The 20,444-nt window shown below is 47.2% G+C and overlaps 1 protein-coding gene across 4 annotated transcripts in view; it reads left to right on the top strand.

The window, feature by feature from the left end:
- The window catches only part of LOC119952024 (short transient receptor potential channel 5-like), a 175,445-nt gene that overhangs the window by 26,937 nt on the left and 128,064 nt on the right, over positions 1-20,444 (top strand). For all 4 annotated transcript variants that reach the window (XM_038775494.1, XM_038775491.1, XM_038775492.1 and 1 more), the window contains one exon: positions 6,108-6,507. In XM_038775494.1, the coding sequence (XP_038631422.1) occupies positions 6,130-6,507 (378 nt within the window). In that variant the 5' untranslated portion in view covers positions 6,108-6,129. The remainder of the gene's footprint in view (positions 1-6,107; positions 6,508-20,444) is intronic.

The raw sequence follows: 20,444 nt of genomic DNA, 5'->3' as shown, positions 1-20,444 counted from the left end.
CTACCCATATTGCCTCAGTGCTCGATTCCTCCATAGTGCCCTCCTTAATCACAGCTGTGATATCATCTCTGACTAGTAATGCAACTCCTCCACCCCTTCTACCTCCCTCTCTATCCCTCCTGAAGCATCTATACTCTGGGATATTCAGTTGCCAGTCCTGCCCTTCCCTCAACCAAGTCACAGTAATACCAATACCATCATATTCCCAGGTACTAATCCAAGCCCTAAATTCATCTGCCTTACCTGCTACACTTCTCGCATTAAAACAAATGCACCTCAGACCACCTGTCCCTTTACGTTCATCATCTCTTCCCTGTCTACTGTTCCCCTTAGTCGCATTGAGTTTATTATCTAGTACCTTACTGGCTTTAGTTGCTGCCTCTTTACTGACCTCTAACTTCCTAATCTGGTTCCAAACCCCCTGCCACATTAGGAGAGTTGGACTTGCTGCAGGATAGGTTATGGGCAATTGAACGTTAGATGGGCTGATACACGGTAGGAGAGAAAGGAAAAAGAGAAAGTCTTGCATTCATATAGTGTTCTTCATGACTATTGACTATCTCAAAGCACATTACAGCCAATGAAGTACTTTTGAAGGATGGACACAATTGTAATGTACAAAACACAGCAGTGCGTTTGTGCACAGCAAATTTCCAAACAACAATGTTATAATGACTAGATAGACTGTTTTGGATAATATTAGATGAATATTGGCCAAGGTGCCAAAGGTCACTCTCCTGCTCTCATTCACAATAGTGCCATGTGATCTTTCACATCCACCTGAGCAGGCTGATACTACCTCAGTTTAACAGTGATGTGACCATCAATTCACACGACACGTGGGTGTAAGTGAACAGTGGTTTTAATAGTCTTTCAACAGAGCCTGCCTGCGACGAGATGAACTGGCAGGCAGGCTCACGACTGCCAAGCTTTATACTTCCGGTTAGTGGGAGGAGCCATGGGCGGTTCCAAGGGCGGAGCCCAGTACAAACTCCTCATCTCCCCCTATGGGCAGAGCCGCGCAACTGCTCGTATACCGAGCTTACATAGACACAGTACATCATATATAATAACAGTGTGAATTACACGGACTGTAACCCCCGTAAAAACATTGAGTCCAGCAGGGGTGGTGTGTCTTCAAAATCCATAAAGGACGAACCCATGTTGCTGTGTACGTAGCTGGGGAAACCAAACAGGGTGAAGATACTATGCAGGGCCCTAATGACTGTGTGGGAGGTCACATCGGGGCACGGGATAGCAAAGGGAAAACGAAAGGAAGTACACATTCCTATTGGTCGAGGGGAGTGGCCCTTTGAAATCGATAGCGAGGCGTTCAAAGGGCTGAGAAGCTTTGACCAGGTGGGCCCTGTCTGGTCTATAGAAGTGCGGTTTGCACCCCGAGCAGATCGGGCAGTCCCTGGTGATGGCTTTCACCTCCTCTGTGGAGAAAGACAGATTTCGGGCTTTGACGTAGTGGGCGAGCCGGGTGACCCCCAGGTAGTAGAGGTCATCGTGAATAGCTTTCAGGCGGTCGTCTTGCGCGCTGGCGCACGTGCCGCGGGACAGGGCATCTGGGGGCTCGTTGAGCTTCCCCGGTCGGTACATAATGTCGTACTTGTAGGTGGAGAGTTCAATCCTCCACCGTAAGATCTTATGATTTTTGATCTTGCCCCTTTGAGAGTTGTCGAAAATAAAGGCAACCGATCTTTGGTCGGTGATGAAGGTGAACCTCCTACCCGCGAGGTAGTGCCTCCAGTGACGTATTGCTTCCATGATGGCTTGTGCTTCCTTTTCGACCGAGGAGTGTCGAAGTTCCGAAGCAGAGAGGGTTTGGGAGAAAAAGGCGACTGGTCTCCCTGCCTGGTTTAGTGTGGCTGCGAGAGCGACCTCTGAGGCATCGCTCTCTACCTGAAAGGGGACGGATTCATCCACCGCCTGCATGTCCGCTTTGGCGATGTCCTCCTTGATACGAGTGAAGGCCTGACGAGCCTCATCCGATAGAGGGAAGAGTGTGGCCTTAAATAGTGGGCGGGCTTTGTCCGCACACTGAGGGACTCACTGGGCATAATAAGAGAAAAATCCCAGGCACCTTTTGAAGGCCCTGGGACAATGAGGGAGAGGGAGTTCTAAGAGGGGACGCATACGGGTCGGGGCTCAGGACTCCGTTCTCCACGACATAGCCGAGGATGGCTAGCCTGGTTGTGCAGAAAACGCATTTCTCCGTGTTATACATGAGGTTGAGTTTCTGGGCCGTCTGGAGAAATCGATCGAGGTTAGCGTTGTGGTCCTGCTGGTCGTGGCCGCAGATGGTGACGTTATCCAGGTACGGAAACATGGCCCGCAGCCCGTACTGGTCCACCATTCGGTGCATTGCTCGTTGGAACACCGAGACCCCATTCGTGACACCAAAGGGAACCCGAAGGAAGTGGAAGAGGTGGCCGTCGGCCTCAAACGCCATGAAGTGGCGGTCTTCGGGCGGATTGGGAGCTGATGGTATGCAGACTTCAGATCCACCGTGGAGAAGACTTTATAATGGGCGATTCGCCATGTCGGCAATTCTGGGGAGGGCATACGCGTCAAGGAGCGTGAACCGATTAATGGTCTGGCTATAGTCCACTACCATTCGGAATTTTTCCCCGGTCTTGACGACCACCACCTGAGCTCTCCAGGGGCTGTTACTGGCCTCTATGATCCCCTCACGTAGAAACCTATGGACCTCGGTTCTGATAAACACCCTGTCCTACAGGCTGTATCGCCTGCTGCGAGTGGCCACGGGTTTGCAGTCCGGTGTGAGATTGGCAAAGAGTGGAGGGGGGCTGATTTTTAGTGTGGCGAGGCTGCAAATAGTGAGTGGGGGCAAGGGCCCACCGAAGCTGAGTGTGAGGCTTTTCAGGTTGCACTGGAAATCGAGTCCTAGTAGGAGTGGGGCGCAGAGTTCAGGGAGCATGGACAGCTGGAAGTTTGAGTAGCTGGTGCCCTGGATCGTTAGGGTCGCGACGGTGCGCCCTTGGAGGTGAACGGAGTGTGAGCCCAAAGCGAGGGAGATAGTTTGCCGTGCAGGAAAAACAGGGAGCGAACAGCGTCTTACCAGATCTGGGTGTACAAAGCTCTCGGTGCTCCCGGGGTCAAAGAGGCACGGTGTCCTGTATCCGTTGATTTGAACGGTCATCATTGAATTTCGGAGGTGCTTTGGACACGACTGGTCCAGTGTCACTGCTCTGAGTTGCGGGTAGTCGTCGGCTCGATCAGCTGTGCTGGAGTGGCCCCATGATGACTGCCCTCCGAGTTCGTATTCTTCTAGATGAATTTCTGAGTTGGAAGAAGATGGCCGCCCCCCTGGATCGCACGTGGCAGGCTGCAAGGAAGATGGCGCCCAAGATGGCGGCCCCCATGAGTCGCATGTGGCCGGCTGCGGGAGGGGAGTTGCCAAGATGGCGGCCCACATGAGTCGCACGTGACGTTTGGGGCCGGAGTCGGTGTACAGGCCGCAGCATTTCGGGGCCTGCGGTCCTGTGGATTCTGGAAACATGTGCTCAGGGCTGCGGGGAAGTTAAGAGAGGAGGCCTGCTTTGCCAGGCAGACACGGGCATAGTGTCCTTTGCGACCGCAGCTGCTGCAGGTCGCATTACGAGCTGGGCAGTGCTGCCGTGGGTGCTGGGGCTGTCCGCAAAAATGGCACACTGGGGCTGCGTGATGGCTGGGTGGCCACGCGGCGCAGGCCTGGGGCAGTCACTGGTCGGGGGCCCAGGATGGGGTCGCTTGGTCCGCGGGGAACGAGGTGAGGCTGCGGAATGAGACCACCATAGTGGTAGCTAGTTCAACTGTGTCCTCTAAGTTCTGGGCCCCTTTTTCCAGCAGCCGCTGGCGCACATAATTCGATCTGAGGCCTGCCACGTACAAATCTCTAACGGCAAGTTCCATGTGCTGTTCGGCTGATACAGCCTGGTAATTACAGTCCCGAGCTAAAATCTTTAACTCCCGCGGGAATTATTCCAACGACTCCGCGGGGCGCTGGCGGCGGGTCATAAAAATATGGCGCGCATAGACCTCGTTGATGGGCCTCACGTACATTCGATCTAGCATTGCTAGGGCCCCTGTATACGACTTGGTACTATTGAGTTGAGAAGATATACGGTGGCTTACCCTTGCGTGCAGTAGACTGAGTTTATGCTCCTCTGTAGATTCAGCAGTACTTGATTCAGCCTTGAAACATCTGAGCCAGTGCTGAAAGATTTCTCTTGCCTCTGCAGCCTGCGGGTCGAGTTATAGTCGGTCAGGTTTGAGGGCTGATTCCATAGTTGTTTCTTCGATTTCTTCTTGTTTCCAAAGACTATTAAATTGATGTGACCATCAATTCACACGACACGTAGTTGGAAGTGTACAGTGGTTTTAATAGTCTTTCAACAGAGCCTGCCTGCGACGAGATGAACTGGCAGGCAGGCTCACGACTGCCAAGCTTTATACTTCCGGTTAGTGGGAGGAGCCATGGGCGGAGCGATGGGCGGAGCCAAGGGTGGAGCCCAGTACAAACTCCTCATCTCCCCCTGTGGGCAGAGCCGCGCAACTGCTCGTATACCGAGCTTACATAGACACAGTACATCATATATAATAACAGTGTGAATTACACGGACTGTGATTCACCACAAACAGCTCATCCATAACACAGCATGTCCAACAGTGACACTGGAGTGTTGGCACAGAAATTGGTGCTGAAGCCCTGGAGTGGGATTCGAACCCAGAATCTCATGGCAAAGCTACAGCTGACATGATGGAATCGGTAGCAAGTTTGCCTAATATACGGTGGTCATTCCGATATTTAACCAGATAAAATTGTGTCCTAACCAAGATTGGCCGCAGAGGCAATGGAAGGTTCAAGAGAAGTACTGGGTATTGATAGCTGATCCTGTATCAGCGAATTGGATTAGCAAGGTGCAGTGTGTCGATGAGGCAGAGGAAGAGGAACAGGACTAATCCTGAGAAAACTTTGGTTAGGGGCAGGAAGAGAAGCCATTGCTGGTGATACTCTGGTTACAATCAGGACAAGTGAATCACATCAAAGTTTACCCCTTTTCTTACAACTGTAAGTTGTTCTTCTCCCCCCCCCGCCATCCCAGGAAATTATGTGAGAGGATGAGGGACTCACACAATATCTTTGCAAATGAACAAAAGGAATTTGATTCAAAAAGAAAAATTATTATCTATATAATACATTTAATTACGTCAAGACGTCTCAAGGCACATGATAGTCAATAAGGTACTTTAGAAGTGCAGCTACTATTGTAGTTAAGGGAAGCATGGCATCCAATTTAAACACCGAGGTCCCACAAAGGGCAATAAATTAATGACCAGATATTCTGTTTCAGTGACAAATATTGCATCACACCTTTCCCCAACAACTATTATTCCTATAGCACACCTCGAGTAAAAAGAATAGCAATTTAGCGAGCAGAAGGAAGAAATGTGGGCAACATAAGAGTGAAAAGGGAGAATACTGTGATTGGCAGGCAGCACATTCAAGGGTTTCTTTTAGATAAGATGGTGCCGAAGATGAACAGAGTGCGGGCTGGAGTTTCAGAAGACATGGTCATAAATTTCTATTAGTACCTCACCAAACATAGTGAAAGATTCTTAACTGACTGGTGATTGAGCCAAGAGTGAGCAGTTTGTTTCACTTACTTCCACATTTTATTTCCCATTCTCCTCACAGCACTGATTCTGTTGTGGTTCCACAGATATCAGCCATTGGTTTCTTTGGTAGCTTATCCAAATGACCAATCATGGTGTATGAGCGTCAGGGGCTAACAGGTTATTTGGCTGCGGTGGGCTTCATGACCAACCTGATCCCATCCCCATTCATGTGCACACAGGTCCTGGGTAGTGATAGTGAGAATCCTGGCTGTTTTTTCTCTCTCCCTACAAGATTAGGGAGCACAAAGGCCAACGGTAGCCTCCCCATCCCATCTCACCCCATCACCCCAAATGAGATAAGTTAATTCAGCTCTTTTATTAAAAATGCTTCCTAGCACTCAAAGAGTCAATTTTGAATCAGTTCGACCCTAAAAGCTAAGCTAAGCTTCCAGCATTTTCTTTTTCTCATTTCAAAACAGGATCCATGCGGCACAATGAACAATGGCCCAGCTGTACTACAAAAAGGTCAACTATTCTCCATACATAGACCGGATTCCATTGCAGATAGTGCGAGCAGAAAATGAGCTCTCGCTGGAGGAAAAAGCTTATCTGAATGCAGTGGAAAAAGGGGACTACGCCAGCGTGAAGCAGGCGCTGGAGGAAGCTGAAATCTACTTTAATATTAATATCAACTGCACAGACCCTCTGGGACGCAGCGCACTCCTCATAGCAATTGAAAATGAAAACTTGGAGATCATGGAGCTACTCCTGACTTTCAGTATCTACGTGGGTGATGCCTTGCTCTATGCCATACGAAAGGAGGTTGTTGGAGCTGTCGAGCTTCTGCTGCATTATAGGAAGCCAAGTGGAGAAAAGCAGGTAATCAATCTACTTACAAATTGTCAGCATGCTAGAACGTCTGACTCTGCAGAGGGGTGTGTTCAGGTAAGCGATTGGTTGGTAATCCCATCGGTTCTAATGACGGGACTCATGTTCAAGCACATGATTCCTCCTCATCGTGGGTTTCTCCAATGTGTTTCAGAATCAGCCATGTTTCCATATATAGAACATAGAACATAGAACACTACAGCGCAGTACGGGCCCTTCGGCCCTCGATGTTGCGCCGACCTGTGAAACCATCTGAAGCCTATCTGACCTACACTATTCCATATTCATCCATATGTCTATCCAGTGACCACTTAAATACCCTTAAAGTTGGCGAGTCTACTACTATTGCAGGCAGGGCGTTCCACACCCCTACTACTCTCTGAGTAAAGAAACTGCCTCTGACATCTGTCCTATATCTCTCACCCCTCAATTTAAAGCTATGTCCCCTCGTGTTGGTCATCACCATCCGAGGAAAAAGACTCTCACTGTCCACCCTATCTAACCCTCTGACTATCTTATATGTCTCTATTAAGTCACCTCTCAGCCTTCTCCTCTCTAACGAAAACAACCTCAATTCCCTGAGCCTTTCCTCGTAAGACCTTCCCTCCATACCAGGCAACATCCTAGTAAAAATGAAAATCGCTTACTGCCACGAGTCGGCTTCAAATGAAGTTACTGTGCAAAGACCCTAGACGCCATATTGTAGCCTGTTTGGGGAGGCTGTAACGGGAATCGAACCGTGTTGCTGACCTGCTTGGTCTGCTTTCAAAGCCAGCGATTCAGCCCTGTGCTAAAGAGCCCCTTATGCTGTCACATATATTGCAGACCACCTCCCAGATATGGAGCAACCTGGGAGCAGGCACCTTGACCATGCTGCAGTATGCACTGCATGAAACTCGAATTGGGAACTGGAAGGGGAATCAACTTTAAGTACTCACATTAATAGAATGGGATAGAAATTTGTTACAGCCCGTTACAGGGCAGCTGTGTCTCTCAGAGTGCTTTGGGGTCAAGAGGAATGGGAACGGTAGAGATTTGTGAAGTACTTCTGCTTCTCCTGGCTCCACATCGACCTATTGAATTTAGGAGTGGTACCCTAAAAGAGATACAGTATAAGCAAGGTTCCTTGTTTACATGTGAAAGAGGCCTTGCTCCTGTTTTGACTGGTCACCAGAGGTGCCGGAATAATTATCCAAGGTTACCATTTCCAAAACACAGGCATGGCGGGGATCACATTCTCTGCAAGATAAATCTGAAATCCTCAGAGGCACTGCAAATCAACAAACTCAAACTCGACAAGTATGGAGCATTGTAAAACAAAATATGACACCGAGCCACAGAAGGAGATATTGGACGCGTTTCAGAAGATACAAGTTAAAATCCGCTGAACGGCAGCTGCATCATTGAGAAACATCCCGTTATCCAAAGGCACTTTGCCTTTTGTTTTGGCCACACTTATTGGAATTCAAAGTTTCCTGGCAGATTAGGTGCCATTTTGTCCAGCAATCCTGATCTCTCCTCCCCCTATCAGGCCCCTCCCCCCCAGCCTTTCTGACCCCCCCCCCACCCCCACCCCCCTCACCCCACCAACTTTGGGGAGGCATGCGGGAACCCTCCCTCATCCCACTTCTACTTGGCACATGGGCACCCTGGCACTGCCAGCCCAGCACCTTGCAGAGCTATCCAGGGTGGCACTGTCTGGGTGGTACTGCCAGGCTGACATTGCCCAGGTGCCACCCTGCCCTGTTCCTGACCACACTGGGGTTCCCAAAGTCCAGGGAGACCTACCCCACCCCCAGTTCTGTTATGCCTGGCTCATGTTTGTTTGGACCAGTGCTAAGTGGCATCCTGGCGAGGTCTCCCAGGCGCAGCTGCTGAGGCCCGTGCACCTGGTGAACCCGGCGCCCAGGTATTTAACCACTCATTTAAATATGCAGAAATGGATCACACTGGTCAAAGCGAGTTAGCATGGCATGGAGCCCAATGAGGGACTTGCCTGCGATTCACCTGTTGCGCCCAGGTCCCCACCGGGCGCAATGGTGTTGGTGAATTGTGCCCATTATGTTGGATGACCTAAAGCTGGGTGAAATAGGTACGTTTTAAGGAGTGTCTAAAGGAGGAAAGCAAGGTAGCTGTGTGGTGAGATTGATAAAGGACATTCCAGAGCTTACGGTCTAGATAGCGGAAAAATCGACCACCAGAGGTGGAGCAATTAAAGTCAGGGATGTTCGAGAGGCTGGAATTAGATGAGCACAGATATCTTGTTGGGTTTTAGAGTAGGAGGATATTACAGAGATAGGAAGGCAGCAAGGCCATTGGAGGATTTACAAATGAGCATGAGAATTTTAGAATCAAAGTGTTGCTCGACCAGAAGCTATTGGATTTCAGTGAGCACAGGTCAGCTAGTGAATGGGTATTGGTTAGAACATGGGAAATGGAACTTTGGATGACCTCAAGCTTATGCAGGGTAGAATGTGATGGCCAGCCAGGAGTGCATTGAAATCAATATGTCTGGAAGCATATGTCCAGACAGAATGTTTCTGTACTCTGGCTTCCCATGATCAGTATGTTTATGTTGGAAGGTGGCATGTATTTTCTTACCCTCAACGTGTGTATCCCAATTAAATAGTTCCAGAAGCAAGCTTTTGTGAATTTTTAAATAAAGTAGGTTATTTATTCTCACTTACTTACGCTGATTTTTTATATAATCCATACAGTGCAGAGGGAGGCCATTCGGCCATTGCGTCTGCACCGACCCTCCGAAAGAGCACTCTACCGAGGTCCACTCCCCCGTCCACCCCACTCCATCCCTGTAACCAAACCTGCATATCCCTGCCAATTTAGCAAGGCCAATCTACCTAACCTGCACACCTTTGGGCATGAGTTTGATGGAATTTAGTGGAGCTGTCTGCAAACAGCTTGTGCATATTTTTTTTAAAAGCAGATGGAAATATGGCTGTTTCATCATGTGAATTTCTACAAGTCCTTTTCCAAATAGGGATGGTGTCATGTTGATTCCAATTTCCTGTGTTGTGGTTTAACACCGTGAGAGTTTGAAGCAATCAGTGTGTTTGGTTTTGAATGATCCATTCAATTTAATAACTCTTTCAGATTGGTTCCAGGAAAAGGCATTGATTCACAGCAGTCTACAATGTCACTTTGGTTCCCTATTGAGGCAGGGGTGTGATTTCAATCCACAAAATAATTTGGGCGGTCATCTTTTCGGCCGTTTCAAAATATAAAACTAATTTGAAGAATAGGACATGCTAATACTGGACACGCGCCTGAATGAGTGTTTCAAAGCTGATGATCTGCGGCAGTGACGAATTCGAGTGGCATTACGGAGGTGGTAATAGTGATCAAATGAATACGTGGTTAGATGCTTATCTTCGGGTCAAAGGTGGCACCAAGGTTATGAACCATTTGGTATGATCTCAGTCAGCTGACAGGGTGAGTGATGGAGTCAGCAGCCAGGAAAGCGAATGTGGAGTTGGGACAAAATCATTGGCTGCAGCCTTCCCAATATCTATGTGAAAATTAACGCTGTACTTACCAAGGGGCAGAAATGGTGAAGGATGGGGGCAATAGCATAGTGGTATTTGTGGTGATATGCATCACTGTAAATACACAAGGGGTTAATGTAGATACACTAGGACACTGTGAATATACAAGGGGTTAATGTGAGCACACTACACCTAGCTAGACACTAGAGGGAGAACAAAGAACAAAGAAAAGTACAGTACAGGAACAGGCCCTTCGGCCCTCCAAGGCCGTGCCGACCATGCTGCCCGACTAAACTACAATCTTCTACACTTCCTGTGTCTGTATCCCTCTATTCCCATCCTATGGAGCACCATAGGCATGACACACAGAAATTCAACCAATAGGCCAGCAAGATAGGACACGACCAATGGGCATTCAAGACACACACAGAGGTGACACTACCACAGGAGGGCATTTCACCAACCCATATATAAGGACACAGCACACATGATCTTCCTCTTTCCAGTGGACACACTTAGTGAGTACACAGGGTTGATTGAAACACATCACACCCACCACGTGGATTGTAGCAGACTGGTTAGATAATCTGAGTAGCTATAGCAGGATTAACAGGAGAGTCGAATCCAAGTAGGAGAATTGTTAACAGTTTAATAAATGTGTTAAAGCTATCTCCAAGTCTGAACCTTCCTTTGTCAGAGTGTACATCAAGGAAGCAGCTTATGCTACGTCAAGAGCATAACAAAACATGGTACCAGTGAGTGACTGTTAAATCCATATAGTTACAACTCAACAAATTTGTGACAACCAGCAACAGCACCCAGGCAAGATGATGTTCGAGATTCCGGTTCCAAAGTAGCTCAGGTACCAAGGCAATCTCAGTGAAAACTGGCGTGTGTTCAGGCAGAGACTCGCGATCTACCCGGTAGCGTCCGTCTTAGATGGTGTGGCGGATGCAGATAAAATAAAGCTTCTACTTACCATCGTGGGTAAAAAAGCAGCAGAAATCTTCCAGACCTTCAAATACTCAAAGGGGCAAAACAAGAACGACTTCCAGACAGTCCTGGACAAATTCCTAGAATTCTGCGAGGAACATACAAGAAAAAACAGTAAAAGAGGCGCCAGTACTGACCACGAGGTGAAGGTAGGCTTTCCGTTGAAGAAAATGGCAGTTTTGATTGGTGATCATCTTGGAAAAGGAGCTGCACATGCGCAGTTGCGCGAAGAACGCACAGAACGAGAGGTCCGTCCGCGCATGCGCAGTTGCGAAAAAGGCCTCAAGTAAAGGAAGAGCGCAATCGCTTCCTGCACTCTACGTCACAAGCTTTGTGACGTCAGAGGCCCCGGACCACGCCCACTTAAAGGGGAAATGTCCCAAAACAAGAAAAAAAAATTTTAAGCCTCAAAACAAGATTCTTTCACCTGGAACGACAGCACAATGCCTGAAATTCGACCAGTAGCTGAAAGTAACCTCCGCAGAACCCTGCAACAAGCAGTTAGCACCGCCCTAGAAGATGCTATGTTTTTTGTAGACAACAACTCAGATGAAGACTTCATCTTGGGAGATGGCTACCCCAGTACCAAATCCGAACCGCAACTGGACGTGTTGTACATTGAAGACCCCGACGATGAGTTCTTCGGATTGGGGAATCCTCAACCCAGCATATATGACATCCCGACCCGTGAGTGCCGGATTATGCTGCAGCCTGACACCAAGAGACAGAGAGAGGTACAAGCCCACAGAGAGCGGCCTGCTGCCACACAGAGAGTGGTCCACGCACCACGAAGGGTCCCAGCCTCCACACAAGAAGTGATGACAGTCTCCACAGTGAGACTAATGGATGATTCCACAAAGGGAATGCTGCAAGACTCCACAGAGGGAGTGACACAAGCCTCCATAGCGAGCTCCTTTTCCACGATGGAAGGAACGCACGACTCAAGAGTGTAGTCCTTGCATGAACAAGACCATGACGGACTAGCAACCTCCTCTGAGCAACCAGCAGCAGACGATGCAGGTCTGCCATGCTCAAGTGAACAACAGAAAGACTATGACAGTCTGCCACGTTCCAGTGAACAGCAAGAAGACTGTGACAGTCTACCACACTCAAGTGAACAACAAGAAGACACTGAGGCTCTACCCACTGTATGTGCGACAAGTGACGACGGCATCCCACTTCCCATACAAGATGTGCAACATGACAGACCCTCAGCTAGTGTGTACAGAGGCACTCGACAATCACAGTGAGACTACTGGTGACTCCGGTGACACCACGTTAAATCAATCCTCATCTGCTCGAGCCTGTCCACAAGTAAATGCATTCCTGAACGTTTTGACTCCGGACGTGGAGCATCAAGAAACCTCAGCTGACACAGGTGAAACAGACAAACTCCAGATGGGGAGAATCGACAAGCCAAAGCTGATTCAAGTAAGCCGGACATGATTCCAGATGGGGAGCGCCGCAAACTCAGTGACGGCACGCTCAAGAAAACAGCAGATGCCACAAAGCACGCTGACACGAGTAACTGTGTGAAGGACTCGTATTATCCACAGAGTGTGGTCCTTGAGCGCAGCAAACACGACAACAAAACCAACCAACAAACAACAGCATCAAAGACAATAATGAAAAGCCTACCAAAGGCAACAACGTCGACAGCAAGCACGACAAAAACAACAACAATGGAACTATGACTGGTACAACATGGTACAACTCTGCAAATGCGGGACGCTGTTACTGCTCAGCTCAGTACAATGACAGACCATGGCAGGACGATGCATCTTACCAATTCATGTTTGCTGCAGTACCAACAGGCAACCTGGCTTTCAGGACGGATGCTATCAAGAATTGCTACCATAAGCATCGAAAAAGAAATGAAACAGATTCCAAATTGGTCAAAGAAGTGATTTGAACACTTGAACACCTCCTGATGACCAAACACCAGGACACTGATGGCGTTCACAAGGGAATGACAACATCACCATTGACACTTCCATACCAGACCATATAAATTCATGAACTATTGTACTCATAACTTTTATTTTATATTGTCTTATCCTCAAAGTAATCACAACTATTATTTGGTCTTGTATACTATTGTATATTCATCACAGCCATCATAACTTGTACATAGCATTACTTATCTACCTGTTTTTGTTCAATTTTCTTTAACACTGTACAGAAAATATGTAACACAAAAAAGGGGGGATGTGGTGATATGCATCACTGTAAATACATAATGTAGATACACTCAGACACTGTAAATACACAAGGGGTTAATGTGAACACACTACACCTAGCTAGACACTAGGGGGAGCACAAGAGACATGACACACAGACATTCGACCAATAGGCCAGTAAGATAGGACATGACCAATGGGCATTTAAGACACACACAGAGGTGACACTACCACAGGAGGGCATTAAACCAACCCACATATAAGGATACAGCACACATGATCTTCCTCTTTCCAGTGGACACACTTAGTGAGTACACAGGGTTGATTGAAACACATCACACCCACCATGTGGATTGTAGCAGACTGGTTAGATAATCTGAGTAGCTATAGCAGGATTAACAGGAGAGTTGAATCCAAGTAGGAGAATTGTCAACAGTTTAATAAATGTGTTAAAGCTATCTCCAAGTCTGAACTTCCTTTGTCAGAGTGTACATCAAGGAAGCAGCTTATGCTACGTCAAGAGCATAACAAAACAGTATTGTCACTGGGCTAGTAATCCAGCAGACCTGGGGTAATGCTCTGTGGGCCTGGGTTCAAATCCTACCATGGCAGATGGATGAAATTTGAATGAAATAATAATCTGCAATCAAAATGACCATGAAACCATTGCCGATTGCTGTAAAAACCACCTGGTTAAATAATGTTCTTCATGGGAGGAAATCAGCTATCCTAATCTGACCTACATGTGACTCCAGATGTGGTTAGACCTTAAATGGTCATTGAAAGGCCACTCAGAATGTGCTTCAAATGCTAGCCCAGCTGGCAACATCCACATCCCATGAATATATAAAGGCAAAAAAGTGAGGGCCAGGGATGGATGGACATCAGATGTAATGGTGCAGGAGTAGGAAGAGAAGCAAGTGATATTCTGGCTATGATTAGATAGGTGGGAATGGAACCAAGCAAGATCAGTCCCACCCATCTGGACATTGGAGGAAGATTCTGTGGTCAATCACGTCAATGGTGCAGACAAGTTCGGGTAGGATGCGGAGGGAAAGTTTACCTTTGTTGCAGTCATACAGGATGTCATTTGTGACTTTGATAAAAGCTTCTTTGATATAGTGATGGGTGTGGCAATCCAATTGGAGGGATTCAAACATGGAGTTCCAAGAAAGATGGACTCAGATTTGGGAGGCGACAATACATTCAAGGAATTTGGAAAGGAAAAGGGGGGTGGAGATTGGGTGTAGTTTTCAAAGGTGGTGGATTCAAGGGTTGTATTTTTTAGAAGAGGAATGATGATGACAGATTTAAAGGAGAGAAGGACAACACCTAATAAGAGAGAACCAACATTGGCTCAAAGTTGGGTGATCAGCATTTTAGTGGTAATGAGGTTGAGTGAGCAGGGCCTCATGAGCTCAGAGAGGGCATGAAATGAGATTGGGAAGAAACTAATGAAAGAAATGAGTTCAGGATTTGGCAGAGTGGAAATTTAGAGGTAGTAGGGATGGTGTAAGAGGGATGCAACAAAGGCAGCCGGTGAAATAGTCTCAATCTTAGTGACAGGTGCTTGAGCTCCTCAGAGTTTCTATTGAAGATAAGGGCGGATGAGACAAAGGAAAGGGGTTTAAGAAGATGGTTTGCTGTAGAGAAAAGATGCCAGGAGTGATCTTTGCATTTCAGGATGATCATGAAATAGTGAGACAGGTTTTGGCAGGTGAGAACAGTACTCAGTTATGTTTTTGTGGTCCTGCCAGATCTGTAATTAGATTTCAGTAGAATATATACTGCAGTACAATCATTCAACAAAAAAGAGGAGAATTCTCACACACTACAATAAATGAAAGTCCAAGTCAACTGCAGTGAACCAGAACTTGCAATCGGCATTTGATATAATTACACATGAAAGATAATTTGGTTCTGTTCAAAGGTATGCAAACTCAGGGCAAATGGAGAGAAAAAATGTTAACTCATGGGTACAAAAAAACATGTTCTAGATAAAGATTAATAACAGTATGGGGGGAAATTAGGTCAATGTGCCCAGGGCTCAGACATTGCTCTTTCTAATTTACAACATTGGATTCAGAAAGTTAATATAATTTGTTCAAATTTGCAAACAATATCAAATTGCAATTGAAGAAACAGGCCACAACTCAGAGAATTAAACGTAATTTAATTGAATTCAATTGAAATGTAAACAAGGTATGTGTGGGCCAAACAATGACAGACAAGTGTAAAGCTTTGAGGGTAGGAGGGTGGAATTGGCAACATATCTATTCCAAGAACAGTACTGAAATAGAAATTGAAGGAAGCCCAAGAGTCTTTGAAAATTTAACACCCAACAACCTTATCAGACATGTGGAGGAGGCTTTGGAAGTGGGGGTGAGGGAGTTAGAAAGGTGTGGGCTGGGTCGCCCATCCAGGCAATCCCACCTGCAAGAGATCTTGCCAAAGGCAGGGTCAGGATGGCATCTGCTACCCACCTGTCAGCAGTGGGAAGGTAATTAGTAGTTAATACGTAGCTACATGAGGCCAGGTTGGTGACGTTGCCAAGGTCTTTCCGAACACAGTCAGGCCCCCTCCCCAGTGGATACAAAGCATAGCAGGTTGGGCTTTAGGCAGCCTCCCAGCAGCAGGCTTGGGAGTCAGCGAGGCCTCTTTTAATTCTGGGTTGACAGCTGCGGCCAACCTTTATTTTATAAGCATTTAAAAGTGTTCGAGGGGCACCTCAACCTTGCGATGCCCAGGGAGTCTCCCACCTAAAGCAACCTCTTCTGGTGGGGCTACTGGCATCTCACAATCTTAGACCCTCCAATTGGCCCTTTAATTGAGGCTTGTTTATAGACAGCCTCCAGGAGGATTGAGGTGGTAGGCGGATTACAAAACCATTGAGATCAGAACCTGGAAATGGTCCCATCTCTCCTTTAAACCTAAATCAACCAGATTCCACCCAACATGTCCAACCAACATAGAGGAGACATCAATATCAGCTAGCAGAATGCAAATCAGAGGAAGTGGTGATCAAGCTGTATAGTGCTGTGGTCACACCTTGAATTTTGTCCAAGTCTTCTTGAGAGGTTTTCAAGCTCTGGAAGCAGTGAGTAGAAGAACAATGATGCTGAATAATAATTTCACAGGAGTGAGTCATGACAAAAACTGGAGACACGGTTTGTTTAAATCCCTGAAGGCAGGCACCAGAGAGGTGGAGTTATGGAGGTTTATAAGATAAATATAAGGGGCGCAGTTTAACCAAAAGGTTTCTATATATGGTAGCGAATGGGAACTGCTGCTAGCTTCCCGACGCTCAGCCTGATGAGGCCTCCGCTACTATAAAATATTAATTGGTCCCCTTAACGAGCCTCCGTGGGCTTCTCGCCACAAATCATGGCAAAGCCGGCTGATTCACTGGGACCGTGCTCACTAGCCCGCTGCCAACAAGGGAGAGCAGCACTTAAACCGATCCTGCTCAGAATGTCCAATTCATCTGACAAGCATGTCTTTCAGCACTTGTACGAGGAAACCAGAGCACCCGGAGGAAACCCACACAGACACAGGGAGAACGTGCCGACACCTGACAGACAGTGACACAAGCCGGGAATCGAACCCGGGACCCTGGTGCTGTGAAGGTGTAACACCTGCCCCTTTACCTCTTCCATGCTTAACATCCCAGGCCCAAAACACTCATTCCAGGTTAAGCAGCGTTTCACTTGCATCTCTTCCAATTTGGCCCACTGCATTCGCTGCTCCCAATGTGGTCTCCTCTATATCGGAGAGACCAAACACAGACCGGGTAATCGCTTTGCTGAGCATCTTCGGTCTGTGCGCATTCAGGATCCTGACCTTCCTGTTGCTTGCCATTTTAACAAAAGACCCTGCTCCCATGCCCACATGCCTGTTCTTGGCCTGCTGCAATGTTCCAGTGAAGCGCAACGCAAACTGGAGGAACAGCATCTCATTTTCCGGTGAGGCACGCTACAGCCTTCCGGCCTGAACATCGAATTCAACAACTTCAGATGGTCAGCTCAACCACAACTCGACCCATTTGTTTTCATTCCATTTTAACTGTCTTTTACCATTTCTTTCTTTCTTAATATATATTTAATTCCCCCCCCCCAATCTTATCCACCTTTCCTTCACCTTTCTCCTCTTTGCTTCCCCCTTCCCCTCTCCCCACTTCTACAGTTCATCCTCTGATATTAGTTTCCCTGCTGTTTGACCTTTCACATCTTCTGTCCTCTCTGGGGACTGCCATGAGCACTCTTTCCCTGGGTTTCTGTGGCTATGACTCATCTTTCATTCTCACTCCACAGTATAAATATTTCCCACTTTCTCTCTCTGTTTGCTTTGACAAAGAGGCATCGGACTCGAAATGTTAGCTCCTTTCTCTTCCTACAGATGCTGCCAGACCTGCTGAGATTTTCCAGCATTTTCTCTTTCGTGCCTAGGCACTTCTGCCTGGGCAAACAGGGCATCTATGGCTTGGCAGGTGCATTTAGAACATAGAACATAGAACGATACAGCGCACTACAGGCCCTTCGGCCCACGATGTTGCACCGACATGGGAAGTCAAAAACTAAAGGCCATCTAACCTACACTATGCCATTATCATCCATATGCTTATCCAATAAACTTTTAAATGCCCTCAATGTTGGCGAGTTCACTACTGTTGCAGGTAGGGCATTCCACGTCCTCACCACTCTTTGCGTAAAAAACCTACCTCTGACGTCTGTCCTATATCTATTACCCCTCAATTTAAGGCTATGTCCCCTCGTGCTAGCCACCTCCATCCGCGGGAGAAGGCTCTCACTGTCCACCCGATCTAATCCTCTGATCATTTTGTATGCCTCTATTAAGTCACCTCTTAACCTTCTTCTCTGTAACGAGAACAACCTCAAGTCCATCAGCCTTTCCTCATAAGATTTTCCCTCCATACCAGGCAACATCCTGGTAAATCTCCTCTGCACCCGTTCCAAAGCTTCCACGTCCTTCCTATAATGAGGCGACCAGAACTGTACGCAATACTCCAAATGTGGCCGTACCAGAGTTTTGTGCAGCTGCAACATGACCTCATGGCTCCGGAACTCAATCCCTCTACCAATAAAGGCCAACACACCATAGGCCTTCTTCACAACCCTATCAACCTGGGTGGCAACTTTCAGGGATCTATGTACATGGACACCGAGATCCCTCTGCTCATCCACACTGCCAAGAATTTTACCATTAGCCAAATATTCCGCATTCCTGTTATTCTTTCCAAAGTGAATCACCTCACACTTCTCTACATTAAACTCCATTTGCCACCTCTCAGCCCAGCTCTGCAGCTTATCTATGTCCCTCTGTAACCTGCAACATCCTTCCGCACTGTCTACAACTCCACCGACTTTAGTGTCGTCTGCAAATTTACTCACCCAACCTTCTGTGCCCTCCTCTAGGCCATTTATAAAAATGACAAACAGCAACGGCCCCAGAACAGATCCTTGTGGTACGCCACTCGTAACTGAATTCCATTCTGAACATTTGCCATCAACCACCACCCTCTGTCTTCTTTCAACTAGCCAATTTCTGATCCACATCTCTAAATCACCCTCAATCCCCAGCCTCCGTATTTTCTGCAATAGCCGACCGTGGGGAACCTTATCAAACGCTTTACTGAAATCCATATACACCACATCAACTGCTATACCCTCATCTACCTGTTCAGTCACCTTCTCAAAGAACTCGATAAGGTTTGTGAGGCATGACCTATCCTTCACAAAACCATGCTGACTATCCCTAATCATATTATTCCTATCCAGATGATTATAAATCATATCTCTTATAATCCTCTCCAAGACTTTACCCACAACAGACGTGAGGCTCACCGGCCTATAGTTACCGGGGTTATCTCTACTCCCCTTCTTGAACAAAGGGACCACATTTGCTATCCTCCAGTCCTCTGGCACTATTCCTGTAGCCAATGATGACATAAAAATCAAAGCCAAAGGCTCAGCAATCTCTTCCCTGGCTTCCCAGAGAATCCTAGGATAAATCCCATCAGGCCCCGGGGACTTATCTATTTTCACCTTGTCCAGAATTGCCAACACTTCTTCCCTACGCACCTCAATGCCATCTATTCTAATAGCCTGGGTCTCAGCATTCTCCTCCACAACATTATCTTTTTCCTGAGTGAATACTGACGAAAAGTATTAATTTAGTATCTCGCTTATCTCCTCAGCCTCCACATACAACTTCCCACCACTGTCCTTGACTGGCCCTACTCTTACCCTAGTCATTCTTTTATTCCTGACATACCTATAGAAAGCTTTTGGGTTTTCCTTGATCTTACCTGCCAAAGACTTCTCATGTCCCCTCCTTGCTCGTCTTAGCTCTCTCTTTAGATCCTTCCTCGCTTCCTCGTAACTATCAAGCGCCCCAACTGAAACTTCACGCCTCATCTTCACATAGGCCTCCTTCTTCCTCTTAACAAGAGATTCCACTTCTTTGGTAAACCACGGTTCCCTCGCTCTACCCCTTCCTCCCTGCCTGACTGGTACGTACTTATCAAGAACACGCAATAGCTGTTCCTTGAACAAGCTCCACATATCCAGTGTGCCCAACCCTTGTAGCCTACTTCTCCAACCGACACATCCTAAGTCATGTCTAATGGCATCATAATTGCCCTTCCCCCAGCTATAACTCTTGCCCTGCGGGGTATACTTATCCCTTTCCATCACTAACATAAAGGTCACCGAATTGTGGTCACTGTCTCCAAAGTGCTCACCTACCTCCAGATCTAACACCTGGCCTGGTTCATTACCCAAAACCAAATCCAATGTGGCCTCGCCTCTTGTTGGCCTGTCAACATATTGTGTCAGGAAACCCTCCTGCACACATTGTACAAAGAATGACCCATCTAATGTACTCGAACTATATCTTTTCTAGTCAATATTTGGAAAGTTAAAGTCTCCCATAACAACTACCCTGTTACTTTCACTCTTTTCCAGAATCATCTTCGCCATCCTTTCCTCTACATCCCTAGAACTATTAGGTGGCCTATAGAAAACTCCCAACAGGGTGACCTCTCCTTTCCTGTTTCTAACCTCAGCCCATACTACCTCGGAAGAAGAGTCCCCATCTAGCATCCTTTCTGCCACCGTAATGCTGTCCTTGACAGTCCTTGTGGGCTGTAGCTTGTGAGATGCCATAAAAGTTCCCACTCGAGCCCCGGAATGATCCTGAGGCATAGAGGTTCAAGGCTGCGGTGATCTTGAGA

The sequence above is a fragment of the Scyliorhinus canicula genome, chromosome 17 (assembly GCF_902713615.1).
Source record: "Scyliorhinus canicula chromosome 17, sScyCan1.1, whole genome shotgun sequence".
NCBI classification, from domain to species: domain Eukaryota; kingdom Metazoa; phylum Chordata; class Chondrichthyes; order Carcharhiniformes; family Scyliorhinidae; genus Scyliorhinus; species Scyliorhinus canicula.
Note: the sequence above shows the minus strand (reverse complement) of the source record. Positions and strands in the feature narration are given on the sequence as shown.